Source organism: Prionailurus bengalensis, chromosome C1, assembly GCF_016509475.1.
Source record: "Prionailurus bengalensis isolate Pbe53 chromosome C1, Fcat_Pben_1.1_paternal_pri, whole genome shotgun sequence".
Lineage (NCBI taxonomy): Eukaryota > Metazoa > Chordata > Mammalia > Carnivora > Felidae > Prionailurus > Prionailurus bengalensis.
In genome coordinates this window covers 221,756,875-221,781,014 of record NC_057345.1, presented here as the reverse complement: position 1 = coordinate 221,781,014, position 24,140 = coordinate 221,756,875, and the positions used below count along the sequence as shown (strand labels likewise).

Here is a 24,140-nt window from a genome sequence, read left to right as displayed (position 1 = left end):
TGACCAGCCTTCCGGTTCCCAGGTTTCTGGGCTGAGTGGAACCCCACTCAGCCCTGATGCACAAACCCACGCTCACGGAGACCACCCGAGATGCTGGGTGCGTGGGGACCAGGCCGTCCCCCGGGGCAGAGGGGTCTAGAGAGCAGAAAAGTCCACGGGATACTGGTGACCTGGCGGCTGGGCGAGACGCTGCAGTCCTCTCAAGTCCCAGCCCCCTGTGCAGAGTGCGGCTCTGTGCCCGGGGCTGGCCTGTGGCCCAGGTGACGTGTCCTTTCTGGGCCTGGCGTGAGGCTCTGCAGGAGACTGAGCCCGTGGGCGATCGTAAGCAGAACCCGGCTCAGCCCTTGGCCTCAGCGGGTGCGTCACACCCCCCTTCCACCGCTCAGCCAGTCGCCCTCCGTGGCGGACACCCAAGTGGAGTCCCCGACCTCCTTCTTCTCTGAGCCCCACTCACACCTGTAGCGTCTGCCACGGTGGTGCCGGTGGCTGTTGGCCCTTGGCCATCCGAGATCAAACTTGCCCCCACCATGCACCCCTGCCTTTACTCCAGCTAGGGATGGGGGCCGCCCCTGAGAAAGGCCCAGAGGGAGGGTGGTGACAAGCGGGCTCCTCCGCTTTGGTGTTCGAGGGCCTGGGCGGGGAGGGCGGGGCTGGCCTGCTGCTGGTCCTCAGAACCCCAGGCTGCAGGGCAGGATCCGGGGCCTCTGAGGGCAGAGCCAGGAGTGGCTGGAGTGCAAAGGAAGCCCCTTCCGCCCCATCAGCAGCCCCCTGCCCGAGCACAGGCCAGGGTGGCCAGGTGCACGCGGAAGACGAGCTGGGACGAACAGGCCGGGGGGCTGTTTGCAGAGTGGAGGTTTAATGGGACGATCACGGTGACCCGGCTGCAGGGCCCCCAGGCCTCTCCCTCACGGTGGGAAAGAGTACCAGCACCAGCACCACCTGCCCTCTTCCCTGTGGGGTGTTACAGCCGCGAGACAGACTGTCCTGGGGCCCGGGACCCCGTGTTCCCTGAGGGGCTAAGGCTTTCTGGGGACCCCTTCCCAGGGAGGTCCACCCTCTCCTCAGTGTCCCCTGGCCTTACACTAAGGGCATGTCTGTGTCCTTGTCCTCTGCCAGGGGCCGGCTGAGGCTGCCGACCCCAGCAGCGGGGTGCGGGACTCCGTGGGCAGGAGGCCCGCCGTGAGGACGGCGCGGCCCGGGCTTCCCGGCGGACGTAAGGCACAGTGTGGCAGTCGCCGTGGGACTGCGGGGCTGTCACCCCGGGGGCAGTGCCCGGCGGTCAGTGTTGAGACAGGCATGGCGTGTGCTGGCCTCTCCGGGCCTGCAGTGCAAGAGAGCTGGGGGACCAGGTCCACGGGCCTCGCCGGCCGTGAGGAGGTCCCTGGCAGAGCCCGCAGGAGGGAGCTCACGGCCAGAGGCGAGGCACAGTCACGGCGGGCCCGGGGCTACAGAAGGCACAATCGTGGTGTCTGGGAGGTCAGGGCTAGGCAGACACGTTGACGTCCCTGAGAGAAATGGCGGCACCGGGGGCCTCGTCCCCGAGCAGCAGGGCCGGTGCTTCTGGGTCCACCTCCGAGTCTGCTCCGGCACCGCCTTGTTCCGCGCTGGGCTCGGCGCCAGGGCCCAGGCCCTGGGACAGGATCTGCTGGATGGTCCTGCGCAGGTTGGGGTGAAGCCGGCCCTGGGTCTGGTAGAACACCTCCAGGGCGAAGGACTTGAGGGCGCCGGTGCAGAGGTCCTCGTACAGCGGGATGGTGTACATGCGGGACATCTGGGGAGGTCGGCACACTGTGGCCCCGGGCCTTCCCTGGCCCAGCCTGCCAGCCCAGCCACCCCGGCCTGCGGTCACACTGCCGGAGGCCTCTCAGCCCCCACCGCTGCGGGCCTTCCGCAGAGGCCTCGTCTCCAGGGAGCTTGGGTTCAGGGGCAGTGAAGGGGGACAGGTGTGCGGGGCGGGGAGGCTGGAGCCCGGGACCCTCGGATACCCGTGGGGCCACAGTCCGGGGGCTGGACTGCCCACGGGCGCAGAACCCGGTATGCCTAGACCTCCAGACCCTACCCTCGGCTTTGACCTCTGGAGGACATGGCCTCCCCTCCCATCTGGTGTGTGTCCCCAGTGCCAACCCAGACGCCGCGTGTCTCCCACCTCCTCCCGGACACCATCCATCATCCTCCCGGATGCCCGGCCTGCTGGGTGAAGCCGTGGGGGCGGGGCCTGGTGCGGGAGGCCATACCTGGCTCTCGAGGAACCGCCGGACCCGGTGGAGGTCGGGGTAGTAGTCGTTGCGGACGACGATCTGCAGCCAGCGGATACGGATCTCGGCGTTCATGGAGTCCAGCAGGGACGAGTAGCACTTGGACAGGCGCATCACCACCTCTGCCGGGCCACACGCAGGTCAGGGCCGGGCAGGCACACTCCGCCCCAGCCACCCTGGCAGCCGCAGGACCTACCCTGGGGCAGCGGGGACCCATCCAGGAGCCGGTCCAGGAAGAGCGCTGTCTGGAAGGTCCTCCACTTGGAGATGTCGATGGCACTGGCAGAGGCGGCCGCCTGGTCCAGAGGCTCCGCGGTCCACAGCTGGAAGAGGGCCTCCACGGGCCGGGTCAGGCTGGAGCCCTGGGACAGGTCCGGCTCGGCCAGTGGGGGGCCCGTGGCGTTGAGCCAGCGCTCGAACTCCAGCCCTGCCGGAGAGATGCCGTCCTGGGGTCCCCACCCGAAGCCAGCTTGCCCCGGCGACCCTGGACTCTCAGAGCGTCCCCGGGTGTGACTGTCCCGGGGCCTGGGAGCCCCAGGGCAGGGGCAGTTAGGGGAGGCCGGGGTCCGCTCTGGCGCCTGCCTCCTGGAGCTGCAGGAAGGGCTTCTGTGAAGCAGCGCAGGGAGGCCTGAAGACTGAAGCTGGTGGCTGAGGGCCCCTACACCGCCGTGCTTCTCATGGGTACAAAGCAGCGAGGCACTTTAAACCCAACCTCAGTGCCTGGGGTGTGGGGGGGGGGGTGCGGGTGCACCGAAGGGCCTCAGGGAGGGGCGGAGGAGCAGGGGGTGGGGCGGCGACCTGCTTTAAAGCCTGGGGCAGCTGGGGGGGGGGGGCACACGTGCTGCTGTTCCCCACCCCCAAAGGCCCTCGGTGCTTTTATTAATCCTTCCGAAACCAAGCCACGCTGCCCACACCTCCCAGCCACGCTTCATTGCTCTCTAGCAAATCTTGGCTCTCCCTAGACGTCCGACACCTCCAGTCTCTCCTTTGGCCCCAAGCCCTCGGAGCCCCAGAGACACCTCTGTGGGTAAGGCACAGGTGGGCCAGCTGGCCTCAGGCAGCTCTGAGGCAAACCTCCCTCTGCGCAGCCAATCATGCCCCAGGCCTTTTGCGCAAGGTGCCTGCTTTTCAGCCTGCTTGACCTAAGGGCTACCTCCTCAGGGAAGCCTCCTGGGCCCCACGAGGCTGGGAAACACACTGTCCTCTCTGCAGCCACGGGGTCCCAACCTGAGGACCGTGCCATCCAGCCAGGGTTGGCTGACGGGGGGGCGGACGAACCCCAGGGGGGGCCTTTCTCCAGGCAGGAGCGGCATCCTTTGCAGCAGAGCCTCCCCTCCCCCGCCCCGGCTCACACCCGCTGCGCCCCTGGTGGGCTGAAGGCCAGCCGGACGCGGACATGTGGCCGGCGGTGGCCTCACCTGCCCGGCAGTCCACACTTTGCTCCTTCAGCTCTGGGAAGAAGCTCAGGAAGGAGTCCAGCAGGTCCTGGGCCACCACGCTGGTGAACTTGTACTTCTCCACGTAGGCCTGCGCAGGTGGGGCAGGGCTCAGGAAGGCTGCGGGCGGGGCGCACCGGCCTCCACCAACGCAGGGGTGGGCGCAGAGGCACCCGTGTGGCCACGTGGACCTTGCCGAGTGGCCGAGACCGGGAGGAGCCGGAGGGAGGAGGCGGTGCCCTGCACCGCTGCCGTCAGGCCCCCCCTTGACTCCACGCCGCCCTCCAGGACAGAAAGCGGCCCCGGGAGCTGGGGAGGGGCTCAGGGCGGGTGGAGGGCAGGGCCTGTCCCGGGGAGAGGGCTGCTCACTCGGAGAAAGTCGTCAAAGCGCTGGGGGTCTCCACACAGCTGGGACAGGTAGTACACGAAGCAGTAGCCCTTCTCGTACGTAAACAGGTTCATCAGGTGGCTGGGATTCACTCCTGCAAGGGGAAGAGCCCTGGCTCTGGGCGGCGTCCCGGCCCTCCTACGTCTGGCGGGAAAGGGGGCCGGGGTGGTCGGGCGCTGCGGAGCAGGAAGGGCTCACAGCTCCTGTCCCTCGCGTCCCCAGAGCCCTGGGCGCTCGCCGATGGGGCCTGCCCTGCCCGCGGGGCCTTGGAGGAAACCGAGGGCCCGCACATCATGGTGGCCAGCGCTCAGAGCCCGTGAGAGGCGGCGGCAGGCTGAGGGAGCCTAGGGGAGGCCTTCCTAGGGCTGGGGGCACCAGCCTGGCCTTTGCAGGGATCCAGCCAGAGACGCCACAGCCAGAGGAAGCAAGGGGTGGTGAGGCCCTTCGGGGCGACGTCCGCAGGGCCCAGGGCAGGGCCTGGCGGGAGTACCTGGCGGGAGCGGGTACCTGGCAGAAGTGGGTACTTGGCGGGAGCAGTTACCTGGCGGGAGCGGGGCCTGGCGGGAGCGGGTACCTGGAGGGAGTGGGTACCTGGCTCCAGCTTGACCTGCAGCTTGCTGACCGGGCTGTCCTCTCCGAGGAGCTTCATCTGCCTGTGCAGGGCATCCAGGCGGAAGGCCGTCTCCAGACAGGTGAAGGCAGCCCCTGGACGGGGACAGGAGGGCAGTGGAGGTGGGAGGGGGCAGGGCCAGCCTGAGCACCCGGGCAGGTTCGAGGCCGCTCCCCGCCCTGAGCCTCGTGGGGCTAACCCAAGACCAGCCCGCCGGACACGCACGCGGCAGGGGACCGTGCACCCCAGGGGCCGGGCTGGGCTCTCAGCCCCTTGCACAGTACCCCGGACGGCCCTGGCCCCGGCCTGGCCGTGTGGGGCTCCTACCGTCCCCCCACCCTTCCCGCAGCCAGCCGGCGGCAGTACCGTAGGTCTCGGTGGTGATGCGGCGCTGGGCGTAGGTGGCCAGGCCCTCACTCAACCACATCTCTTCCCACGTGGCGTTGGTGACGGCGTTGCCGAACCAGCTGTGGGCCACCTCGTGGATGACGTCGATGACCAGGAACTCGTCACTCTCCAGGATGGAGGAGATGATGAAGGTGAGGCAGGGGTTCTCCATGGCCACGATGGGGAAGGAGGGCGGCAGGAAGACAATGTCGTACCTGCCCCGGGCGGGAGGGCGGGCGAGTGACCGTGAGAGGCCCGGAGGGCCTTCTACCCCCGGACATCAGATGGGGGACCCTCCCCGTAGGCCCTCATTCACCCCTCGGGAAGGCAGGACTTGCCCTCTGACCCGCCCGCCGTGTAGCCCGCCGGGCTCCCGGGCGCCCCGGGACATACCTGCCCCACATGTACGGCCCGTAGAGCCGCTCGGCTGCGCTCAGCCACTGCTCCACTGCGCCCGACAGCTTGCTGGTAGCCGTGGGCAGGAGGCACGGCTCGGCCCACACGCGGCTCCTAATACAGGGCGGAGAGGGTGGGCAGAGGCCGAGCGGCCCCCACCCCACTCGCCCGCAGGCCTTCCCTCTCCTTCTGGGCTCAAATACCACCCACGCCTCCGAGAGCAGTCAGCCTGCTGCCCGCCACCCCACCTCACGGGAGGGCCGCCACGCAGGCCCTTCCCGCGGCAGCGGCCGAGCCACACGCCAAGGGGGTGGCTCGCTTCCCCTTGTTGCTGGGTACAGATAACCCACCCAGGCTCGAGGGTGTGTCGGGCTCTGGTGTGGCCCCAGCAGGAGGACACTAAGGAGGGGGAGAGCCCCGGCTTCTGGCCGGGGCCGGGGGAGGGTGGGGTAGGAGGAGCCTGGCAGTGCGAAGCAGTGGGAACCACGGTGTGGGGGTCCTCGGCAGGGCAGCCACGGACGCGGGCCTCGTGTCCAGCCCACGGCGGGATTTCCCCCCAGCCTGGGCCCCAGGCAGCAGCAGCTGCTGCTGCAGGAAGCGGTGGCCCTACCTAGGCCCGATGTCTGCCGGCTGGAGGTCCCCGGCCACCAGGGCCACGAGGTAGGCGGGCACAGGGTGCTCCATGTGAAAGCGGTAGACGCCCTCCTCCTCCACGTACGTGCTCTGCGTGGCACTCATCAGCACCTGCACCCCCGACGGGGCCTGTGTGCGAGGAAGCCCCACCCATCAGGGCACCCCATGGCCTTGATGGGGAACCCCGCATCCCCCCGCAGGGCGCCCCACGTCCGTGATGGGAAATCCCACGCCCCCTGTCAGGGTAACCCATGTCTTCAATGGCGGGTCCACAAGGTGGGTCAGGGAATCCCGTGTCCGGGGTGGGGAGCCCCGCCCCCGACGGGCACCTCTCCTCCCAGAGAGCCTCCACGCTACGCTGGGCACCCCGGTCAGGCTGCCCCCCCACCGCCGCCCTGCGCTGGGGCTCCCTCTCGGAGGGTGGCGAGGAGGTGGGCCAGGCTGGTGGACGCTGACCTTGACGACGGCCGAGTAGGTGCACTTGACGGCGGGCGTGTCGAAGCAGGGGAAGAAGGAGCGGTTGCACACCGAGTGGCCCTGGGTGAAGACGAAGGGCTTGGCGTTGCCGTAGGTCAGCTCGGGGTCCAGCCACCAGATCTGCAGGCGGGCAGCGGGCAGGGCATCAGCGCCACCCTCCCCGTCACAGTGGGCCGCGGCCCCTCTCCCCGGCGAGGCGCGAGGGTCCCTGTCCCGCGGAAAGCATCACGCGGACAGGTGGCCGGGACACCTCTGCCAACCACGCCTTATTTCCGGGAAGCTGGGCAGGTTTCCTGGGGAGAGCAGGGCCTCGGGGAAGTGGCCCTTGACCGGTGGTCCCACTCAGGCTTCTCGGCCCTGGGCCTCTGGGGACGGCGGCCAGAGAGGAAGACAGTGAGGGCCTGGGGGCTGGGGGGAGATGGTCCCATTGGGCTCCTCCAGAGCCAACAGCCACTCCTGGTCACTGTCGCTTGCCTGCGCCTCCGGCAGGCAGGGCAGCTGACCCAGAGCGCGGCCTCTACTACGTCACCAGAGCCAGTAGGAGGCCGTGCGTCCAGGAGCCAGCCCAGGGAATTGAGCCTCCTGGCCCCTGCTCCTCCTCCCAGCCTCCAGAGGGAAACTGACGCCCAGTCTGAAGCACGCCCAGATTCTCACAGGCCGGCAGCCGGCAAAGGGAGCCAAGAAGGTGCAAATGGGGGGAAACCAGAGCTTCCCGATGAGCCACACACTGGGAGGGAACTCCTGAGCCCAGGGCCGCCCCTGGGAATGCGGTTATCCTCTCCGGGAGGGACCCCATGGGGGGATGGGCTCCGGGCCAGGAGAGGACGGGCGGGACAGGAGTGGCCCCGAGGAGGGCCGCTGGTGCACGTGTGCAGCCCCTGAATCTGTTCTTCACACGCTCCCCTCTGTCAGCACACGATCACTGAAGCAAACTGGGTTGTTCCTCGTCCGCTTCAGCGCCCAAGCGCACAAGGGTCCTCCCAGGGCGGTTACGAAAGGACCCCAACCCCCCACAGCCTCTGCAAGTGATGGATTGGTGGAGTCCACAGCTGCGGGCCACCGCGGCTGCTGGCCGGCCATTGACGGTGTTTCATGCTGAAATCACAGAAGCGGTGGACACCAGATCCAGGGGGGCCTCCCTTCCCCGCAGACCACACAGACCCCAGACCCAAGTGGATCCCTAGACCCGGCAGGGCCGCCTACCCGGCCCCGGCCAGACGCTGGCCAGTGTTCACAGGTGTCTTTAAAACTTCCCTCTGGCTGCTCTGTCTCTGTCCCCTCACTATGGGCAGCCCGTGGCGGCATCTTCTTTTTCTGCTGACCCTCGACGTGCACAAGGCCTGTTTGTAGAGCCTGTTCAACACTGCAGACTCCCAGGCCCCACCCCAGAGCCTTCTGGGGCCAGGACCCAGGAATCTGCATTAAGGAGACTCTGCAGTGGACGGTGTGACCGGTGGCCCTTGGCCCACGCTGGGGACGGCTCCCAAGGTCCCCCAGACCCCCTTCAACCTTACTTTCCCCTCTCACACCTACTCCACCACCACAGCCTCCCCTTCCACTGACTCCTCCCTCCCCTGTGGTCCTCCTCAGGCTCCGCCCAGCTCAGCCCCCCACCCCCACCCCCATTTCCCACTCCTCATGTCCACTCGTGGGCCCAGCCAGAGAGGGCGCACCCCACACTGGTCTCCCCTTAGCCTAGCAGAGACCAATGGGGTCCACAGTCCTCCCTGGGAGTGGGGGGCTGGGGCAGACCCCCAGACAGGCGGGACCCTGCCCCAGAGGCGAGCCACCGGGTCCAAGGGGCACAGGCACAGTTGCAGATGGGCTGGTGACGCCTCTAGACATCACAGTGCAGGAAGAAAGCTGTCCTTAACAGGGTGGGTGGGATTCAGGAATGGGACGCAAGAGACATCCCAGAGTCTGCAGCACCCTAAACTGACTCTGGAGGTGGGGGGACCCACGGACAGGGCCTCCCAGGAAGCGACAGCCTCACCTGGCACAGGGATGGGTTTAGGGATTTAAGCCTGAGTCCTAGAACAAACCAGGAAAAGAAGGGGACTCTGTGCACGGTCCCCGAGCCCCGTGGCCTTCACGCAGGACAGTGGGTGCCTGAGGTCAGACGCCAAACCCTGTGTGCTCTGCAAGCGATCCAGCTCACGTGCCAGGCCCCTGTCACCCCACCCACAGCTGCGCAGTCTGTGTGGGGACCATGGCGCCCCTCCCTGCTCCAAGCACCCATAGAAAGCCCAGGGACAACGGCCACTCTTGCTGGCAGCCTGCTGAGGGTCCGGGCCCCACCATTCTGCTACTCATGGCCTTGAGTGGACCAGACACGAGGGTTCCAAGCTCACAGAACAAGTTCAGGGAGAAGCACACCTTCGTTCTCACTGCATGCTGGGAGCGTGTCTGCCACCTGTCAGAGCCCCAGCCTAGCTGAGCAGGCAGCGGGGGGCCAGCACACTGGTGGGGGCTCAGGGGAGGAGGTGGGGGCGGGGCCTGCTCAGGGCCCCCAGGAATCGGGCAGGAAGCCCGCAGGTGTGCCTCTGGTCCGGGCTCTTCCCATCCTGACGTCACCTTGGTGGCTCCTGGCCTGATGCCGCTACGCCACCTGTCCCTTTGCAAGCTGCGGGCAGTGACGGACGGAACCTCTCGGGGCCTCCCAGAGCCGCGTGCGTGTGGTGTACATGGGGGAGCGGGGTGTCACGCGTGTGTTGTCCACATGGGGACCCAGGGAACCAACCGCGTGCCGCGGGAACGAAAGACCTGCTCCTTCCTGGAAGCCTCACCACGGAGCAGGGGTGCCGCAGACACGGCGCCCCACCTGCGCCACCCAGGCTTCTCGGCAGAGCCTTCGGGCCGGCGGGCGTCCCGGGCCCAGAGCCCGGCAGAGCCTCCGTAAGTGCCTGTGGGGCCACCCGGCTGCAGCATCCACCAATCCTCGCGCAGGGGGGCCCAGGGCACCAGAGCCAACCCGGCCCTCTCTGTCTCCGCTCTGGCAGGCCTGTCCCTCATGCCACCTCCAGAGAACACATCAGGTGCCCCCGAGTCCTCTGAAGACACAGGTCCCACGGAGGCCCTTCCACGTCCGACACCACCCACTGGCCTGCCCTGGTGCCAAGCTCCGGCAGATGTATGGCTTGGCTTGTTCCCACCAGAGGCGGCCCTCGTCCCCAAGCAGGGACCATCTCTGCACAACTGAAGGGAGAGGCCTCCCTTGGTGGCATGCAGTCCCCTGCCCTCACCGGGCCGGCACCAGGACTCTCGCTCAGCCCAAGTCTCCTAAGACTCGGAATCACTGAGGGCACCTGAACGGGGCCCCAGGGCCAGGGGGAGCAGTGCTAGGCCAGAGGCCACGGACCCCTGCAGGTGCCCTCTCTGCAGGTGCCCCAGGCGCAGAGCCCGGGTTAACGCCCTCTAACCTGGCAGCGCGGGGAGAGGCCGCCCAGAGACGGCCCTGAGACCAGCCCACAGCCCCGGCGGACTCACGGCGGGGGCGTCGGTCGAGGTGTAGCGCAGGATGACCTGGAAGGGCTGGTGCGCCTGCAGCTCGGGCGGCAGCGTGACGGTGAGCGAGGAGCCGTAGTCGGTGAACGGGTCCACCCTGAAGGCCAGCGGGCAGCAGTCGGGCTCGGCGCCGGGCGCCTCGGGGAAGGCGGGCAGCGGGGGCGGCGGCGCGGACCCGGGCCCGGCTGCGGCGAAGGCGAAGGCGCAGGGCGGCTCGGCGGCGGCGGCGGCGGCGGGGGCGCGGCGGAAGGCGGCCGAGTGCAGGCGCAGGGCCGGGTGCGCGTCGAGCACGAGCGCGCGGGGCGCGGGCCGCAGCGCGCACAGCTCGAGCACCAGGCAGCCGGCCAGCTCGCGCGCCTCGGGCCGCAGCTCCAGGCCCAGCTGCAGGTGGCGGAGGCGGAAGAGCTGCGCGCTGGAGGCCGAGGCCACGTCCAGGGCGGGCGGCGGCTCCGGCGGCGGGCGGGCGGGCGCGGCCTCGGCGCCGGGCGCCTTGCAGCAGCAGCACTGCGCCGCCATAGCCGCCCGCGCTAGGTGAAATCCATGGGCGGCGGCCGCGGCGGGCCGCCGGGAGCGGGCGAGGGGCGCCGGGCGGCGGCGGCGGAGGCGGCGGCGGCGGCGGCGGTGGCGGCGGGGCGCGGGCACAACAGGAAGTCGCGCCGGGAGCCGCCCGGCCCGGCCCCGTGCCGTGCACCGCCCCGCTCGGGCTCCGCTCGGCCGCCGCCGGGGGCGCTGTGCGCGGGGCCGGGCCCGGGGAGCCGGGGACGCCGTGCGCACGGGACCGGGGCGGGGCGGCCGAGGGAGCTGGGCGCCGAGGGGGACCGGAGGTCCGGGGCGCTCCTCCGGGGGCCGGGCCGGGGAGCCGGAGGCTCTGGGAGCCGGGGACGCCGGGTGCAGGTCCGGGGGGCAACGCGTGAGGGGTTGGGACGCCGTGCGCGAGGCGGGGCTGGGGAGCCGGGAGAGCTGTATGCGGGGAGCCCGGGGACACCGTGCGCGGGGATGGGTACTAGGTGCGGGGCGGGCCAGCAAGCCGGGGAGGGGGGTGTTGTGCATTGGGGGACCGGGGCGCACAGGGGCCTGGGTGTACCCTTGGCATCCCAAGCGGCATCCCAAGCCCTGTGCGCTTCTCTCGCGGCTTCTCAGGGCTGCCGTGAGACAGGTTCCTAGGGGTAGTGGCTGCTTAGTGCGGTCTCTGCCTGTGCAAAGCCTGGAAGTGTATACACCCCTCCCCCGCGCCCCCTCCATCGTGAGGCCAGTAGTCTGTGTTGCGGAGCCTGGGGGCCTTAGGACTGTGCTGTCATATAAGGTAGCAGTAGCCGCATGTGGCTGTTTAGATTTAGCCAAAGTGTTAAGTTTATTCCTCCGTGGCACTAGCCATAGCTCAAGGTCTCCAACCAGTGTGTGTAGGGTAGCGTGTGGCTAATGGCAACCGTACTGGATGGAGTAGATGTTCGTTCTGTTGGACAGTGCTGCCTAGAGGGCCGGCAGGGCCCCGGAGACGAGCTTGTTGTTCAGGAGGTGGTGTTGGGGCGGTAACAGGGATCTGGTCTGCCCCCGTGCCACCTTGCAGGGTCCTGTCCCGCGGCCTGGATCCAGAGGAGAGGGCTGCAGACCAGTGAGGAGGTGCGGATGCCCAGTGAGCAAACATCAGGTGGATCTTGAAGCCTTGGAATGTGAGGGGCCACCCTCTGAATGTAAGAATTCAGATCTTTGGGGAGAAGGGGCTTTTTGGCCCGGGAGGACATCCAGGAACCTCACACACTTCTTTTCTCTGCTCAGTTGTGGTGTGGGATGGAAGTTGCTCCTGACCAAGGCATCATCCCCGAGTAATATTTAACCCTTCTGGACTCTGTCCCCATCTGTAACCCATGTGATGGTGCCCACCGTCCTCCCTGGGGGTGGGGGAGGGATGGGGAAGGATGGTTGGCTGGGAAGGAGGCCCATGTTCGCTGATGTGGAGCATGTGCACTGAGACGTTGCTTTAATTTTCCCATGGGTCCTCGGGTCCCCATGTGTCCTCTTAGCAGGGGTAACACAACCTCCCTGTTGGGGCACCTGGCTCAAACTCACCAGGAGCCCCGGGGCTCACACAGCCACCTGAAGGAGGAGGTCAGTCCTATGTCTGAGACTCGAGAGAGGAGAGCGGGGGTCTGATTGGTCCTCACCAAGTTCAGGTGGCCGAGTTCCCGCCCAGGTGGCAGTGGCCCTGAAGTGCCAAGGGTGGAGGGTTTTAGATGGCACTCCCAGCTTTATGAGCTTCTCAGAGCCCCTTCCCCCAGGCCAGTTGGTCGGGGCTGGAAGGACATCATCAGGACTGCACATGGGTGCCCACACTAGCCTGCCCCAGCCCCCCCTCAGGCGGGTCGACCAACCATCTGTGCCCTCAGAAGCCATCAGGGGCTTCTTGCCCGCCTGGTCCCCTGGACTTGGGGGAGCAGCGGTTACATCTCATCCCTTCCCTGCTGGAGGGCCCTGGGCATCTCCCCAAGGTGAGTTCTGCACACAGGGTGGAGGGAGGAGAGGTGGTAAGGAGGGAGGAGAGTGGGGGCACCTGCTACCCCCTATTCATGTCAGGAACCAACACAAGCCAGCTTTAGAGCAGACACATGTGTTATGCAGTAGTATTCCCCTCCTGACCGTGAGGCCCACAGATGGGGATGCTGTCACTGTCCCCACCCTCCACCCTGTCTCTGCCCTTCAGGGGACAGAGCCTTCAGCACGGCCCCACGGCCCTTCCCTGTAGCCCATCTGCTGTCCTCCCTCCCTTCCCCTGCAGCAGGAGGCAGCTCTCCGCTCTCTCCTTGCCCTGCCTCCAGGGAGAGGGAGGTAGAAGTTGGGGCCATCAGAGGCTGGGGCTTCTCCCACAGGAACTTTCATACTTTAGTTTTCTGCTGATCAAGTCCTGGCTGGCCTGGGTGGGCTGAAGCAGTTGACGCCCTGCCTGTGCCCCAGCCTTCCAAGCCTAATGCTCACGGATGGGCACCACCGGTCAAGTGTGGCATGCTAGGGAGGGGAGCAGGTCCCCGGCCTCTCCTGCCAGGCGGATGTGCAGGCAGGCGGAGGTCCTCGGGAGAGCTGACCTCTGCCAAGAGCCGTAGTGAGATGGTTCTCAAACAGAGCTGGTGGGATAAAACACTGACGGGACCCACAGAGGTCTTTCAGTCTGGCCCAGCTCTTGCACCTTTGGTACCTGGAGCCAGGGCAGCCCGCCAGGGGGTGTCCCATGAGAGGTACATGGACGTGGGGTGGGGGGGGGGGTCCCATCACAAGTGCCATGGACATGGTGGCTAAGAAGCCGGGCGCAGGTCCTGGCGAACTGCTCAGCTCACCTGCCAAGCGGAGACGTGGCCACAGCTTCCTCACGGCAAGGGGCTGACGGAAAGGCGACACGAGGTGCGAGGCGCTTGGAGGGAGTCACGGCAGCAGGCAAGCCCTTTATAAAGGTGGTAGAAAGCGGCTTGGCTGCAGGGAGCTGCAGAGCCACGTGGAGAGGGGCTGGGCGCCAGCTACCAGGTGTGGTGTACGCGCTGAGCCGGGGCCAACGCAGGGGGTCAGAGCTCAGGTGCAGGTGTAAGCGGGGTGGGGAGGGAGCCCCTTTCACAACCATCTCCATGCCTCCCGGCGTGAGCTTCCCATCGGACAGCTTTGGGCTCTGCTGAGTCAGGGGTTCCGTTCCCAGGTGGCATGTTTCCACCAGGGACACGCACGTTCCCCTGGATGGTGCGCTGGGACACCGGCTGGCTGTTCCAGGCTCCCCGGGCCACTGACACAGCGGGCAAATCAGGGGTTGCTCTGCTGGGTGGAGGCACTGATCCTGTCTTGCCGGGAGGAGGACACTGAGCTCAGGACATTCTCCTGATGCGTCCGGTAATCCTGCTCGTGTGGTAGGTGATGGCTGCCGCAGCAGTAACACAAGCAGGGCCACTCAGGGCCCTTCAGAATGAAGGCGTGAGTCATCTCACCGGGAAAGACTAGGACCAGCGAGGTGCTGGCTGAGGAGAAAGGGAACGTGAAATGACTAGCGGCAAGAGGAAATCAGTTAAAAACTGATTGTGATGTTTTATTAATTACCTTATGTATACAGTAGCGTATATTTACCAGGGACTGTATTCTTTGTAACTCGCGTTATAACCCAGTTTCCCCTTTTTCTTCTTTCCCTTTCCTATTTAAGGAGTGTCGATGGTGATTAATTTTTTTTAAGTTTATTTATCCTGAGCGAGGAGAAAGAGTGAGTGAGCAGGGGAGGGGCAGAAAGAGAGGGAGAGAGAGAATCCCAAGCAGACTCCACACTGTCAGCAGAGAGCCTGACACGGGGCTCAAATTCACAAGCTGTGAGATCATGACCTCAGCTGAAACCACGAGTCAGACGCTTAACTAAGTCACGCAGGCGCCCTATGGTGATTCATTTTCTACAGTCTTTAGGCCATAGGAACCAGGTGAGGGGTGTCTGAACCAAAAGAGGAATCAACACACTCAGATGCACAGGTGGCCAGTGCGTCTTTGAGATGATGGTGGCCGCAGGATGTTAGGCTGTAAGACAGGAGGTGGGCACAGGCGCCCAGAGCCCCAAGGGTGCCCGTGCTGGGCTGTCACGCAGCCTCACATCCTGGCCTGTGTATGGTAGAAACTACAAGTCTGGGTCCCGTGCCGGATTCCAAGATGGGACCAGCATGAGGTTTGGGAAAAGCCCCTGTGGCCTTAACAGGTGGCAGGCAGTCAGGGCGGGTGTGGGGGGTTGGGTCTCCAGGACTCCTGTACTTCCCATCTCCTGACCTTGGCTCCCTGGCCTTGCTCTCTGTATTAAATACCTTCCTGCCTAAAATTCCTCAAGTGGTATTGACTTTCCTGACCAAGCCCTGTTGATAAACCTAAGGAAGGGATGCTTCAGTCCCTTCCTAAGTGGATACGCTCCTGCAGTACCATCAAAGGGCACAAGATCTGCATTTAAGGTGAAATGTAAACTCTGTAGACAACGAGGAAGAAGGGAAGGGAGGAGGAAGATCATCCTCCAGGCAGCGATTGAACTACCTTCAAGTCCATGCGCCCTGCTTTGGGCGCCGGGTCATCTCCAAGGGTTGTAGGACTAGGGCTCATTCTGGAGCTCTTCTCTCGTTCGGGAGCACGGTCCCGAGGGCTCCCCGGGCGGGCGGGACAGGGACTGCAGGACCTCCTCGTACTTCTGAAGCTGAGCCCAGAAACCCGGGTTGGGCTCGGCCACCGGGCGGGCGCTCTTCACCGCCTGAGAACAAGAAGGTTAGGTTGAACGCGGCGCCAAAGGTGCTCCGCACCTCTAACGCCCAGAGGCCCGCCGCACCTGGAAGGCCCGGCCCACCTGGAAGGCCCGCCCCACCGGGCAGGTCGGTCCCACCCGGGGGCCCCTCCTGGGAGCCCCGCCCCACCTGGAAGGCCCGCCCCACCCGGCAAGTCCGTCCTCCCCGAGGCCCCACCCGGAAGGCCCGCCCCACCCGGCAGGTCCGTCCCACCCGGGGCCCCTCCTGGGAGCCCCGCCCCACCTGGAAGGCCTGCGCCAGGCTGAGGCCGCGGTGCCGCATGAGGTAGGCGGTGCACACGGCGGCCGAGCGGCTGCGGCCGTTCTTGCAGTAGACTAGGCAGGCGCCGCCGGCGCGCACCGCGGCCTCCATGGCGGCGCAGGTGGGCTCCAGGTGCGTCAGCAGGTCCTCGGCCGGGTCGTCGAACACGGGCACGCGCAGCTCGGCCACCCCGGGCGCGCTCGGGCCGGGCTGCTGACGCGAGACGTTGACGCACAGGCTGACGCCCGCGCGCTCCAGCAGCTCTGGCGCGGCCGCGGTGCGCGCACTCCCGAGGAAAAGTGACGGGGCGATGCGCGCGAACGGTGGCGGCGCGGGCGAGGCGGCCCCGGGGGCCCCGCAGCGGACGGGTCCTCCCGGGTCCATAACCGGCGCTCGGGCACCCGGCCCGCGGATCTAGTTTGGGCGGCCGGGCGGACCGCCGGGCACCCCCGGGTCCTAAAGGGCTCCCGGGGGCCCGCCCGCAGGGCCTTGGCTGCCTCCCTATTGGCCGGCCGATTGGCTGCGGGTGGGGATGGCGGCCATTGGCTGGCCTCGTGGTTGGGAGGACGAGTGGGATTGGCCGCAGTGGGGTGGGCGGGGCCGGGACTCTGAGATGAATGGGCGGTCCCCGGGGGGCGCGGAGGTTCAGGAGCTGCGATCCTTCGCGCGCGGGCGGTGTTTTCGGTCAGCTGGCCTGCGACACTGCCCGACGCTGCGACCGCTGCGGCGCCTGTCCCTGCGAGGGGTGGGGGTATGGTTCACAGACGCGGGCACCTGCCCAGAACGGGTCCGGTCGGGCCGGGGCCGCAGGGCCGGAGGGCCGCAGCAGGGCTCCGGGAGGTGGGCTTCTCCTCAAGCTGTGCTGTAGTGCGCAGGACTGGGGTCCGGTCCGGTAGCCTCCCGGTCGTTTTGTTGGTAGGCTGCTTGGCTCCGAGTACGCTTAGTAACTACGCATGATTGCATTGCCGCCTGATGTGCCTTTTAGAAAGCTCTATGTTCCTTTTTTACCTGCTTCCTAATTGCTCTTTGTAATTTCTGTATCTTACTTTCACTTTAATTGTAAAACATGGTTCCTATGAAATAAAGCTGTCTGCCCTTTTCATCATTTCTTCATGCATCCATATTTATTTTTTATTTTTAGTAACATCTGGTTCATCGCTGTAACTTTGAAAAACTAAGATCATTTATTGCCCAACATTTACTATGTAAGAAGACTTCTTCCGTAGGTTTTTTCCCCCCGTTTTAAACAATTGTTTCAAACGTTTATTTTTGAGAGACAGGGTGCGAGCAAGGTAGGGGCAGAGAGAGAGGGAGATGCAGAATCCGAAGCAGCTCCAGGTGCTGAGCTGTCAGCACAGAGCCTGACGTGGGGCTCTATCCCACCAGCCTCGAGATCATGACCTGAGCCAAAGTCAGACACTTAACTGACTGAGCCACCCAGGCGCCCCCAGTAGGTTTTTCTGATGTCCAGTGTCATTCAGGGATGTGTTTCAGGGATCCGTTTCGGTGAAAAGCTGTCCCGCAGTGAAGAGCTGTCCTGCAGCCCTGCATACATTGATATTGTGGTTTGTTTTATTAATCATGGCACAATTTTGGTTCATCTATAGCAGAGTATCACAAACTAGATGGCTTAAAACAAGTTTATTTTTCCCTGGGTTTGCGGTTTCCAAGCCTCCGTCTCCTTATAAGGACACTAGTCATCTGGTTTAGCGAATACCCTAATCCAGTATGACCTCTCGATTATTTGCAAAGACCCTATTTCCATATAAGGTCATTCACCGGTACCCGGAGTTGGGATTTAAACTTAATCTTTTGGGGGGATGTCATTCAACTTAACAACAGATGGTACGGTTTGATAAGTTTGTAGGATATTTTGAAGTTGATCACTTCTTTCTCTTTTCATAACAGGAATTTTAAAGACAGTTTGGTTTGTGCTCTAATGCCCAGGCTGCAGCTGGAGGGAGCAGGGCAGAGAGAGGGGACCTGAAGGTGAAGGACAAGAAGTAAAGAGGGGGGGATCCAGGAACCAAGGTGGATATGAAGGGAGAAGGGGAATTGGGAGGTAGAGGGGTGGGGGAAGCACCCCAGAGCCTTAGCCTGAATCTAGCCACTGGGGGCGGGTGTGGGAGGCGGCTAGGCTTCTTTGCATGTCTCTTTCCCCTCTTTCTAAGGGGCAGTCTGGGTTTTGAACCCCAGGCCCTGCGCCTGCAGAGAGCCCCGCCCTCTCTCCTAGAGGCCCCAGTTGCTTCCTTTGCAGAAAGTCCTTGTGCTGTTCCCACCACTGTGCCTCTCTGCACATTTAGCCCAGTTCCCTGGGCTGCGCTTTCTGTGCTCTTTGGAGAACTCCTGCGCATCCCCTGAAACCCTATTCAGGTCTCCTCTCTCCATAGTCTTCCCTAGAGACTCCTCGGTCCCCACAGCTAATCCTTTTTCTCTCCGTGACTTCAGTCCCCTTTGTCGGCTCGCCCCGAACCAGACCAGGAGCTCCCGCTCCGTGCCTTCCACAAACTTGCGCGGAACGGCCAAAAACCGGCTTTGGAGTCCGGCGGAGCCTGAGGAGATCTTGGCTGTACTGCGTCCTGGCGCGCGGCTGTGGACGATTAACCCCATTGTCCCTCGGTTTCCGCAGGTGTCTCCCGGGCACACCCCACCACGCTCTCTTCCCGGGGGGCGGGGGGCGGGGGGGAGCGTAGGGGGCTCAGTGCTCTCCCCACGCTCTCCCTGAGACCTTGGCCCAGAGCCGGCTCACCGGCCTCTGCGGGACGTGGAGGTCGGCGCCCGTAGCGGACACAGGCGGCCGGGTTCCCGCGTCTCGCGGGGCTCAGGCACAAGGCCCGCTAGCGCCGGGGCGTGGGGGGCTCGGCGGCCGCGGGCAGGCGGGGGCCCTGTGAGGTCACAGAGGGGCGCCCCCTGTTCCGCCAAGGACGCCCGGGGGCGGGGCGTGGTCTGGGGAGGGGCCGGGCGCGGGGATTGGTGGAGGCAGGGAGCGCCCGGCGCTGGGGCGGTGGGCAGGTCTCCAGGGAAACCCGACGCTCTGGGGCTCCGGGCGCTGCGCGGAGCCGGACGAGACTTGCGAGTGGGGCTGCGCTGCGCTGGCCGCCGCCCTGGGCGGGCCGGGTGCAGTAGGTGTGAGCTCTCCGACCCTCGGTGCGGCCCGCGGCAGGGGCGCAGTCGGGATCCCGGCGGGAGCGCGGTGAGACGGGAAGGCGCGTGTCCCGGGGCTCTGCGCGTGGTCCCGACGCCCCCTGGGCCCGGCCCTCTGTCCTCCCGCGTCTGGGACAGGCAGGAAACTTGGGAGCCGACGTGCTTGTGTGAGGTCGGGTGAGGGCCCTCTCCCTGCCCTTGGTCCGGCCGCCCTCGTGGGCTGGCATCAGAGACCCGGGGGGAGGGGACGCCTGCTGTTCGGGGAGGAATATTGACTCCAACGTAGGGCCCTAAGGAGGTCGTGGGAGGGTGGCCCAGATGGCTCTTAATGTGTGGTTCCTGCCCCCACAGGAGGGACGCTGGCGGAGTTTCCAACAGGATGGGGGCATCGATCGGGTTAGGGGAGGGGGGCTTTGTTTCTCTGAGGCGGGTGGGGCTGTGGGCACGTCCCCGGGGCCCGCCAGGAGCTCTGAGGGCGGATGTGGGTCCCTGGCTTTGCTTTCAGGTTCGAAGGCGAGAGGCATGGAAAGTGGGTGTCCCTCAGCCTTGTATTATAAAGTCCCAGATGATGACATCTCTGAAAATCAGCTGGCAGGGAGGGGCGGCCAGCCTGCTGCCACCGACTTCCTGGGGACCCTGGAGATGCTCTCTACCAAAAGGTGTGGGGGCCCTCCTACGGGGGGGGGGCGTTCCCAGCCCCACCCTGGGGACCAGACTTAGCTGGGATCCAGCGTTGGGGCAGGTGCTAAAAACCCCTAAAAGTTATTTTAACCCTCGAAAAGTAGTCTCTGGAGAGAGAGGAAGACCTGAGCGTCGTATCAGCAACCACTGAGGAAAATTACAACACGGGGTAGCTGGAGCACCCCCTCATCCCCCCCCCCCCCCCCCCCCCGGCCAGATGTCCGCACTCCCTTCTAGCTCGGCCACTCTGCCTTGGCCTAGCCTCGCCACGAGGGTTCCCAAGCTGGGCGGCTTCACACTATGGTGTTAACAGCGAGAGCCCACACCTCCCAGGCCTACTCTGGGCCAGGGGCAGGCTGCCCTCCCCGCCTAACCGTGGCATCTGGTGAAACCCACCCTGTAGTCCCGTTGTACTTGTCCCTGTTGTGGACTGCACTGTGCCTCCCTTCCCCCACTCACACTCCCGAAATTCGTGTTGAAGCCCTAACCCCCAACGTCCTGCTGACTGGTGCTCCTCCACAGGCTCAGCGCAGGCTCGGGCCCTAGCCGTCCTGGCCCCTGTCCCGGTCACCGTCACGTGAGGTCTGTTGGCTCAGGGGTGGGGGGCTCAGAAGCTCTGCCCTGCCTGCAGCTGCCCCTGTCCCCCCTGCCCCTGTCCCCCCTGCCCCTCCCCAGGCTCCAGCCCGAGACCCCGGTTGTCAGGCCGCCCTGCTCTTCTCTGGCAAGCACACCATCCTCCACGCACTGACACACCCAGCCCTGGAGGTGGGGCTTTTGGGGAGTGATTAGGCTTAGAGTTGTGGGGCCCCATGATGACCTTAGTGCCCTTCTAAGAAGAGGAAGAAGCCGGCACTTTCTTTCTCTGCCACTTGAGGACACAGGTGCCATCTATGAACTAGGAGCCTGGCCTTGTCTGGGAACCGAGTCTGCAGGCACCCTTAGATGTCTAGTGTCCCCCTCCAGAACCGTGAGAATGGATGTTTGTGGCTCAAGCTCCCTGCCTGTGGGACTTCGCAATAGCCTGAGCGGACTGATAGAGTCCCTGTTTTACAGAGGAGAAAGGTCTCTGAGCCCCCAAGGGGCACAGGGAGCCTGCCTGGTGGCAGAACCACATGGCCACCCTGCTCACCCGGCCAGCCAGCGGGGCATTTCCGGTGACTCAACAGCGGGCTTTACGGCTGATTGCTTGTGTTGGTAATTTTCTCGCTTTGTTTTAAAATCATTTCCTTTGGCTTTTTGAGGAAATTTTCCATTTGTTCATGTTTTTATAGTCCATTACCTTTTCCTCTTAATAATTCAAAAAAAGGTTGGTTTTTTTTTTTTTAATTTTTAAATTAAGCATGTAGTGTGTGTGCCCTGTGGCAAAGCAAGAAAAGTGGCACGTTAGTCTGCTGGGGCTGCGACCAAGTGCCACCCACAGGGTGCCTTAAACAATAGAGATGTACTGTCTTTCAGGCTGGAGGCTGGAGCCCAAGGTCAAGGTGTGCGCAGGGTGGTTTCTTCCGAGGGTGCGAGGGAGAATCTGTTCCAGATCTCCCTCCTTGCCTTGTAGACGGCTGTCTTCTCCCTGTGTCCACACATCATCTTCTCTCTGTGTGTTCCTCTGTGTCCAAACTTCTTTTCCTTGTTATAGTACAACAGTCACATTGGACTAGGCCCCCACTGATGACCTCCCTTTAACTTGGTTACCTTGTAAATGCAGTCCCAGGTAAAGTCCTGGGATGTAGGCTCTAACGGAGGAGTGTGTGTGTGTGTGTGTGTGTGTGTGTGTGCGCGCGTGCGCACGCGTGTGTGTGTTGGGGGCTGGGGGGAAACACAATTCAACCCATAAGCACAGGTAAGCCAAAGAAGAAACAAACCAAAGCGCAGCCCTCAGATTTTTTCATTGTTGCTTGTGTGTATCTGTTTTTCCTGGCTTCTTTCTTCAAATGCATAACAAAGTGGCAAATGGAGATTTTTGTGTTCACAGCAGCTGTATCCCTTCTTTGGGCAAAGCTTTGTGAAGCCTCTGTGACTCACGGCTGGCATTTGAGGGCTGGCTGGTGGAGGGGGCTCAAGGTCCGGGGGTTTCCATGCTCTCAGCAGCCCAGCTAGACCATCAGCCCGACAGTGGCACAGGTCTGTAGACCAGAGACATCGAGATACAGCATCCCCAGAGAGCTCTTAAGTTGAGAGGGAGGCAGAGAGGGGGGCCGTGTGTGTGACAGGGGCTGGGGGTAGGTCTCCCTTTAGGTCAGGATTTGTACTCTTAGCAAGAGCAGAAAAGAAGCCAGCTCGCCCTCGTGAACATTTTCTGCCCCTTGCTGTGCACCCGCCCATCCCTGTGGTCTCTCTTAGTGGGCAGCTGGCTGCTGCTCTTGGACCAAAGCTCCCTCTCCTTGTTCAGACCACCCACTGGTCCATGCGTGCCTGCCAGGTGTCTGCCTCCTGCCCAGCTGTGGGCCAGGCTGCCGGCCCCCGGGGGGAAGACCCTGCCGCGGCGCTCTGGGCTGCTGGTGGACACAAGGCTGGGCCCGCAAACAGCTGGAGCTGGAACCCATCAGCTTCCAGGACACCGGCAGCCCTTTACCCATGTTAGAGACTCGGGGTTGCACACTTCCTGTGTGACCTTGGGCAGTCACTGCATGCCTGTGCCTCAGTTTCCCGCTCTGCAAAATGGGAGTGGCAAGAGCATCTGCCTCGGGATTGTTGGAGGAAGAGACGAGACGGTGTGTGTTCTCTGCACGTGGTCCCCCCCCTCAGGCCGGTTCCAGCATTGATCTTCCTCGCCCCTCGCTTTGCCTTCCTAGGGACATCCTAGAGGCCCCGGAGGAGGAAGAGGTGTCCGAGGGTCCCCCCAGGGAGCAGGACCTGAAGGAGGCCTACATCCAGCTGGTCCGAGGCGTGCAGGAGTGGCAGGACGGCTGTGTGTACCAAGGGGACTTCGGGCTGGACATGAAGCTGGGATACGGTGAATTCTCTTGGCCCACGGGCGAGGTAGGTGGCTTCTGCGGCTGTCCCCCGCCAGGGCCTGGCTGTCTCTTTTCTTCTAAGAGGGGTGTGAGGCAGACTTGCCCGTCTCCGGCAGGAAGGGTGCTGGGCTTGTGTCTTTTCTACCTTCCAGAGAGAAACCTTCCAGAAACTTCCAGAGAGAAACATTCTCACAGATGTCCAGGGTCACACATGCAGTTGGCCTGGGCGTTCCCGGGCTGCGGCTTGGGAAGGGTTACTTACGATAAATTCTCATTCTGGGCAACTGTTCAAAAACTTCAAATTACTGCATGGAGCTGTATGTACGTCGGTGAAATTGCATCGTATTTAGGGTTAAAGAGAAGAGAAGGATCTTTTTAGCAATCAGATGGGAGCAGGCTCCAGAGCCCATGCAGTAGGCCGCGTCCAGGACCCCAGTGGAGACTCCCGGAGACCTGTGGGAGCTCCACAGGTGCCTGGGGGAGGGCACAGCGGCCTGGCCTGTGGCATGACCGTGGCCGACACCTGTAGCCGCGGCTGCCTGCTTGTCCGGTGGGGAGATTTCCAGAGCGTGGGTTCTACTGCGAGCTGGGGAGACGGCCCCGTAGGGTACTTTCATTCAGATCCAGGCCCAGTGGGGTCCAGGCTCAGAAGAGCAGCCGGGGCTGGGTGTGTCAGTGCGTGGAGGATGGCGTGCTTGCCAGAGGAGAGCAGGGCGGCCTGATAACCGGGGTCTCGGGCCGGAGCCTGGGAGCGGCAGGGGCGGGGGGGGCAGGCGCAGCTGCAGGCAGGGGCGAACCTTCCCCCGCACCCCCGCCGATCCCTCTCCCAGAATGCACCTCAAGCTCAGACGAGCCTCTGGACCTCAGGCGACCGGGAGGCCGGGGCCGAAGCCTGTGTTGCGTGCAAGCCACCGTGACACTGGTGGTTCAAGCGCTGACTCCCGTGGCTCCGGGACTGGCACTGAAACCAGTCCTCGGCTACTTTCTTTCTTTTACCCAACGCCGTGGTGTCCCGTGCCCTCGTTCGTGGCTGTGGGAGGTTGGGCGTGCCGGCCTGTCCCGCGGAGCCCGGGTTCCACCGTGAGGGAGACCACGGGGGACGGGTGTGGTGGCGGGACCTCCGGGTCGGCGGAGCAGCTGCTTGTGCAGCCGAGACAGCTCACAGGCCGGAGAGGCCAGGGGGACGAGAGGGTGTGCCACCCACCAGCAGTGACCCTACACGCGTTAATGGCCCGAGCACATCAGCCCTGGCGGGTCAGACGCAGCTCGTGCTGTGAGTGCCGGGGTGGGGACGGATGGGGTGGCTGTGGAAGGGCCTCCCTCCAATGCTGCTTTCTCCTGGGGTGGGGGGGGCAGAGAGCCTTCTCCCGCGTACGGACCGACACTCGTACACAGACAGTTGTTTTCGAGGCGGGTGGACCCCGTTTTCCCCCACGAAGTGGTGCGGGTGTTGGCAGGAGCGGGCAGCCCCTGGCCTCGTGCCCCTCTGTTCCGCGTGACCCCGTGCTCGACATTCTCTTCAGAAGCGCTGGCGGAGCCCACGTTCAACCCAGGCAGCGCTGAAAAGGGCCTTTGTTGGCTCTTACGATGGGAAAGCCCATCAGCGGGGCTCCGCAGCCCGAGGCCTGGCTGGTCCGGGGACTCTGATGACCTTGTCGGGCCCCCTCTCTCCCCGTCTCTGTGTTGGCGCCCAGACTAACCTTCCGCCATCTGGTGAGCCTGTGGGAGCTACGCCTGACGCTTCTGGGGG

At 64.5% G+C, this 24,140-nt stretch overlaps 3 protein-coding genes across 9 annotated transcripts in view; 1 reads left to right on the top strand and 2 right to left on the bottom strand.

Moving 5' to 3' along the window:
- Positions 1-835: 835 nt before the first annotated feature.
- RNPEPL1 (arginyl aminopeptidase like 1) lies at positions 836-10,715 on the bottom strand. 2 transcript variants are annotated; one of them, XM_043578370.1, is made up of 11 exons: positions 10,069-10,715; positions 6,562-6,702; positions 6,083-6,234; positions 5,470-5,586; positions 5,056-5,291; positions 4,671-4,784; positions 4,061-4,173; positions 3,674-3,782; positions 2,452-2,682; positions 2,235-2,377; positions 836-1,771 (listed from the first exon to the last, which is right to left on the bottom strand). In XM_043578370.1, exons 1-11 carry the CDS (start codon positions 10,600-10,602, stop codon positions 1,484-1,486), a joined length of 2,178 nt encoding a protein of 725 aa, XP_043434305.1. In that variant the 5' UTR covers positions 10,603-10,715; the 3' UTR covers positions 836-1,483. The 2 variants fall into 2 exon arrangements, with proteins under 2 accessions (XP_043434305.1, XP_043434306.1); XM_043578371.1 differs by having other exon boundaries at positions 6,083-6,216; positions 10,069-10,704.
- A 3,403-nt stretch (positions 10,716-14,118) lies between these two features.
- On the bottom strand, positions 14,119-16,111 carry DUSP28 (dual specificity phosphatase 28). The gene is made up of 2 exons (XM_043578369.1): positions 15,597-16,111; positions 14,119-15,322 (listed from the first exon to the last, which is right to left on the bottom strand). The coding sequence occupies exons 1-2, from the start codon at positions 15,996-15,998 to the stop codon at positions 15,167-15,169; spliced, it is 558 nt and encodes a 185-aa protein (XP_043434304.1). The 5' UTR covers positions 15,999-16,111; the 3' UTR covers positions 14,119-15,166.
- Positions 16,112-18,586: 2,475 nt separating this feature from the next.
- ANKMY1 (ankyrin repeat and MYND domain containing 1) overlaps positions 18,587-24,140 on the top strand; it is a 43,299-nt gene continuing 37,745 nt past the window's right edge. For 4 of the 6 annotated variants that reach the window (XM_043578366.1, XM_043578361.1, XM_043578363.1 and 1 more), the window contains exons 1-3: positions 18,588-18,807; positions 19,264-19,417; positions 22,229-22,415. In XM_043578366.1, the coding sequence (XP_043434301.1) occupies positions 19,281-19,417; positions 22,229-22,415 (324 nt within the window). In that variant the 5' untranslated portion in view covers positions 18,588-18,807; positions 19,264-19,280. Of the gene's footprint in view, positions 18,808-19,263; positions 19,418-22,228; positions 22,416-24,140 lie in introns of all 6 variants that reach the window. The other 2 variants (XM_043578365.1, XM_043578364.1) reach the window with 2 other exon arrangements.

Bases quoted from the DNA above. Each gene is read 5' to 3' on its own strand.
- RNPEPL1 (XM_043578370.1), bottom strand. From the start codon at position 10,602: ATGGCGGCGCAGTGCTGCTGCTGCAAGGCGCCCGGCGCCGAGGCCGCG. The intron at 5,587-6,082 runs GTAGGGCCACCG...GCCCTGTATTAG, and splicing joins CCGGCAGACATCGGGCCTAG to GAGCCGCGTGTGGGCCGAGC. The intron at 4,785-5,055 runs GTACTGCCGCCG...GTCCCCGTCCAG, and splicing joins CATCACCACCGAGACCTACG to GGGCTGCCTTCACCTGTCTG.
- DUSP28 (XM_043578369.1), bottom strand. From the start codon at position 15,998: ATGGACCCGGGAGGACCCGTCCGCTGCGGGGCCCCCGGGGCCGCCTCG. The intron at 15,323-15,596 runs GTGGGGCGGGGC...TCTTGTTCTCAG, and splicing joins GCCTGGCGCAGGCCTTCCAG to GCGGTGAAGAGCGCCCGCCC.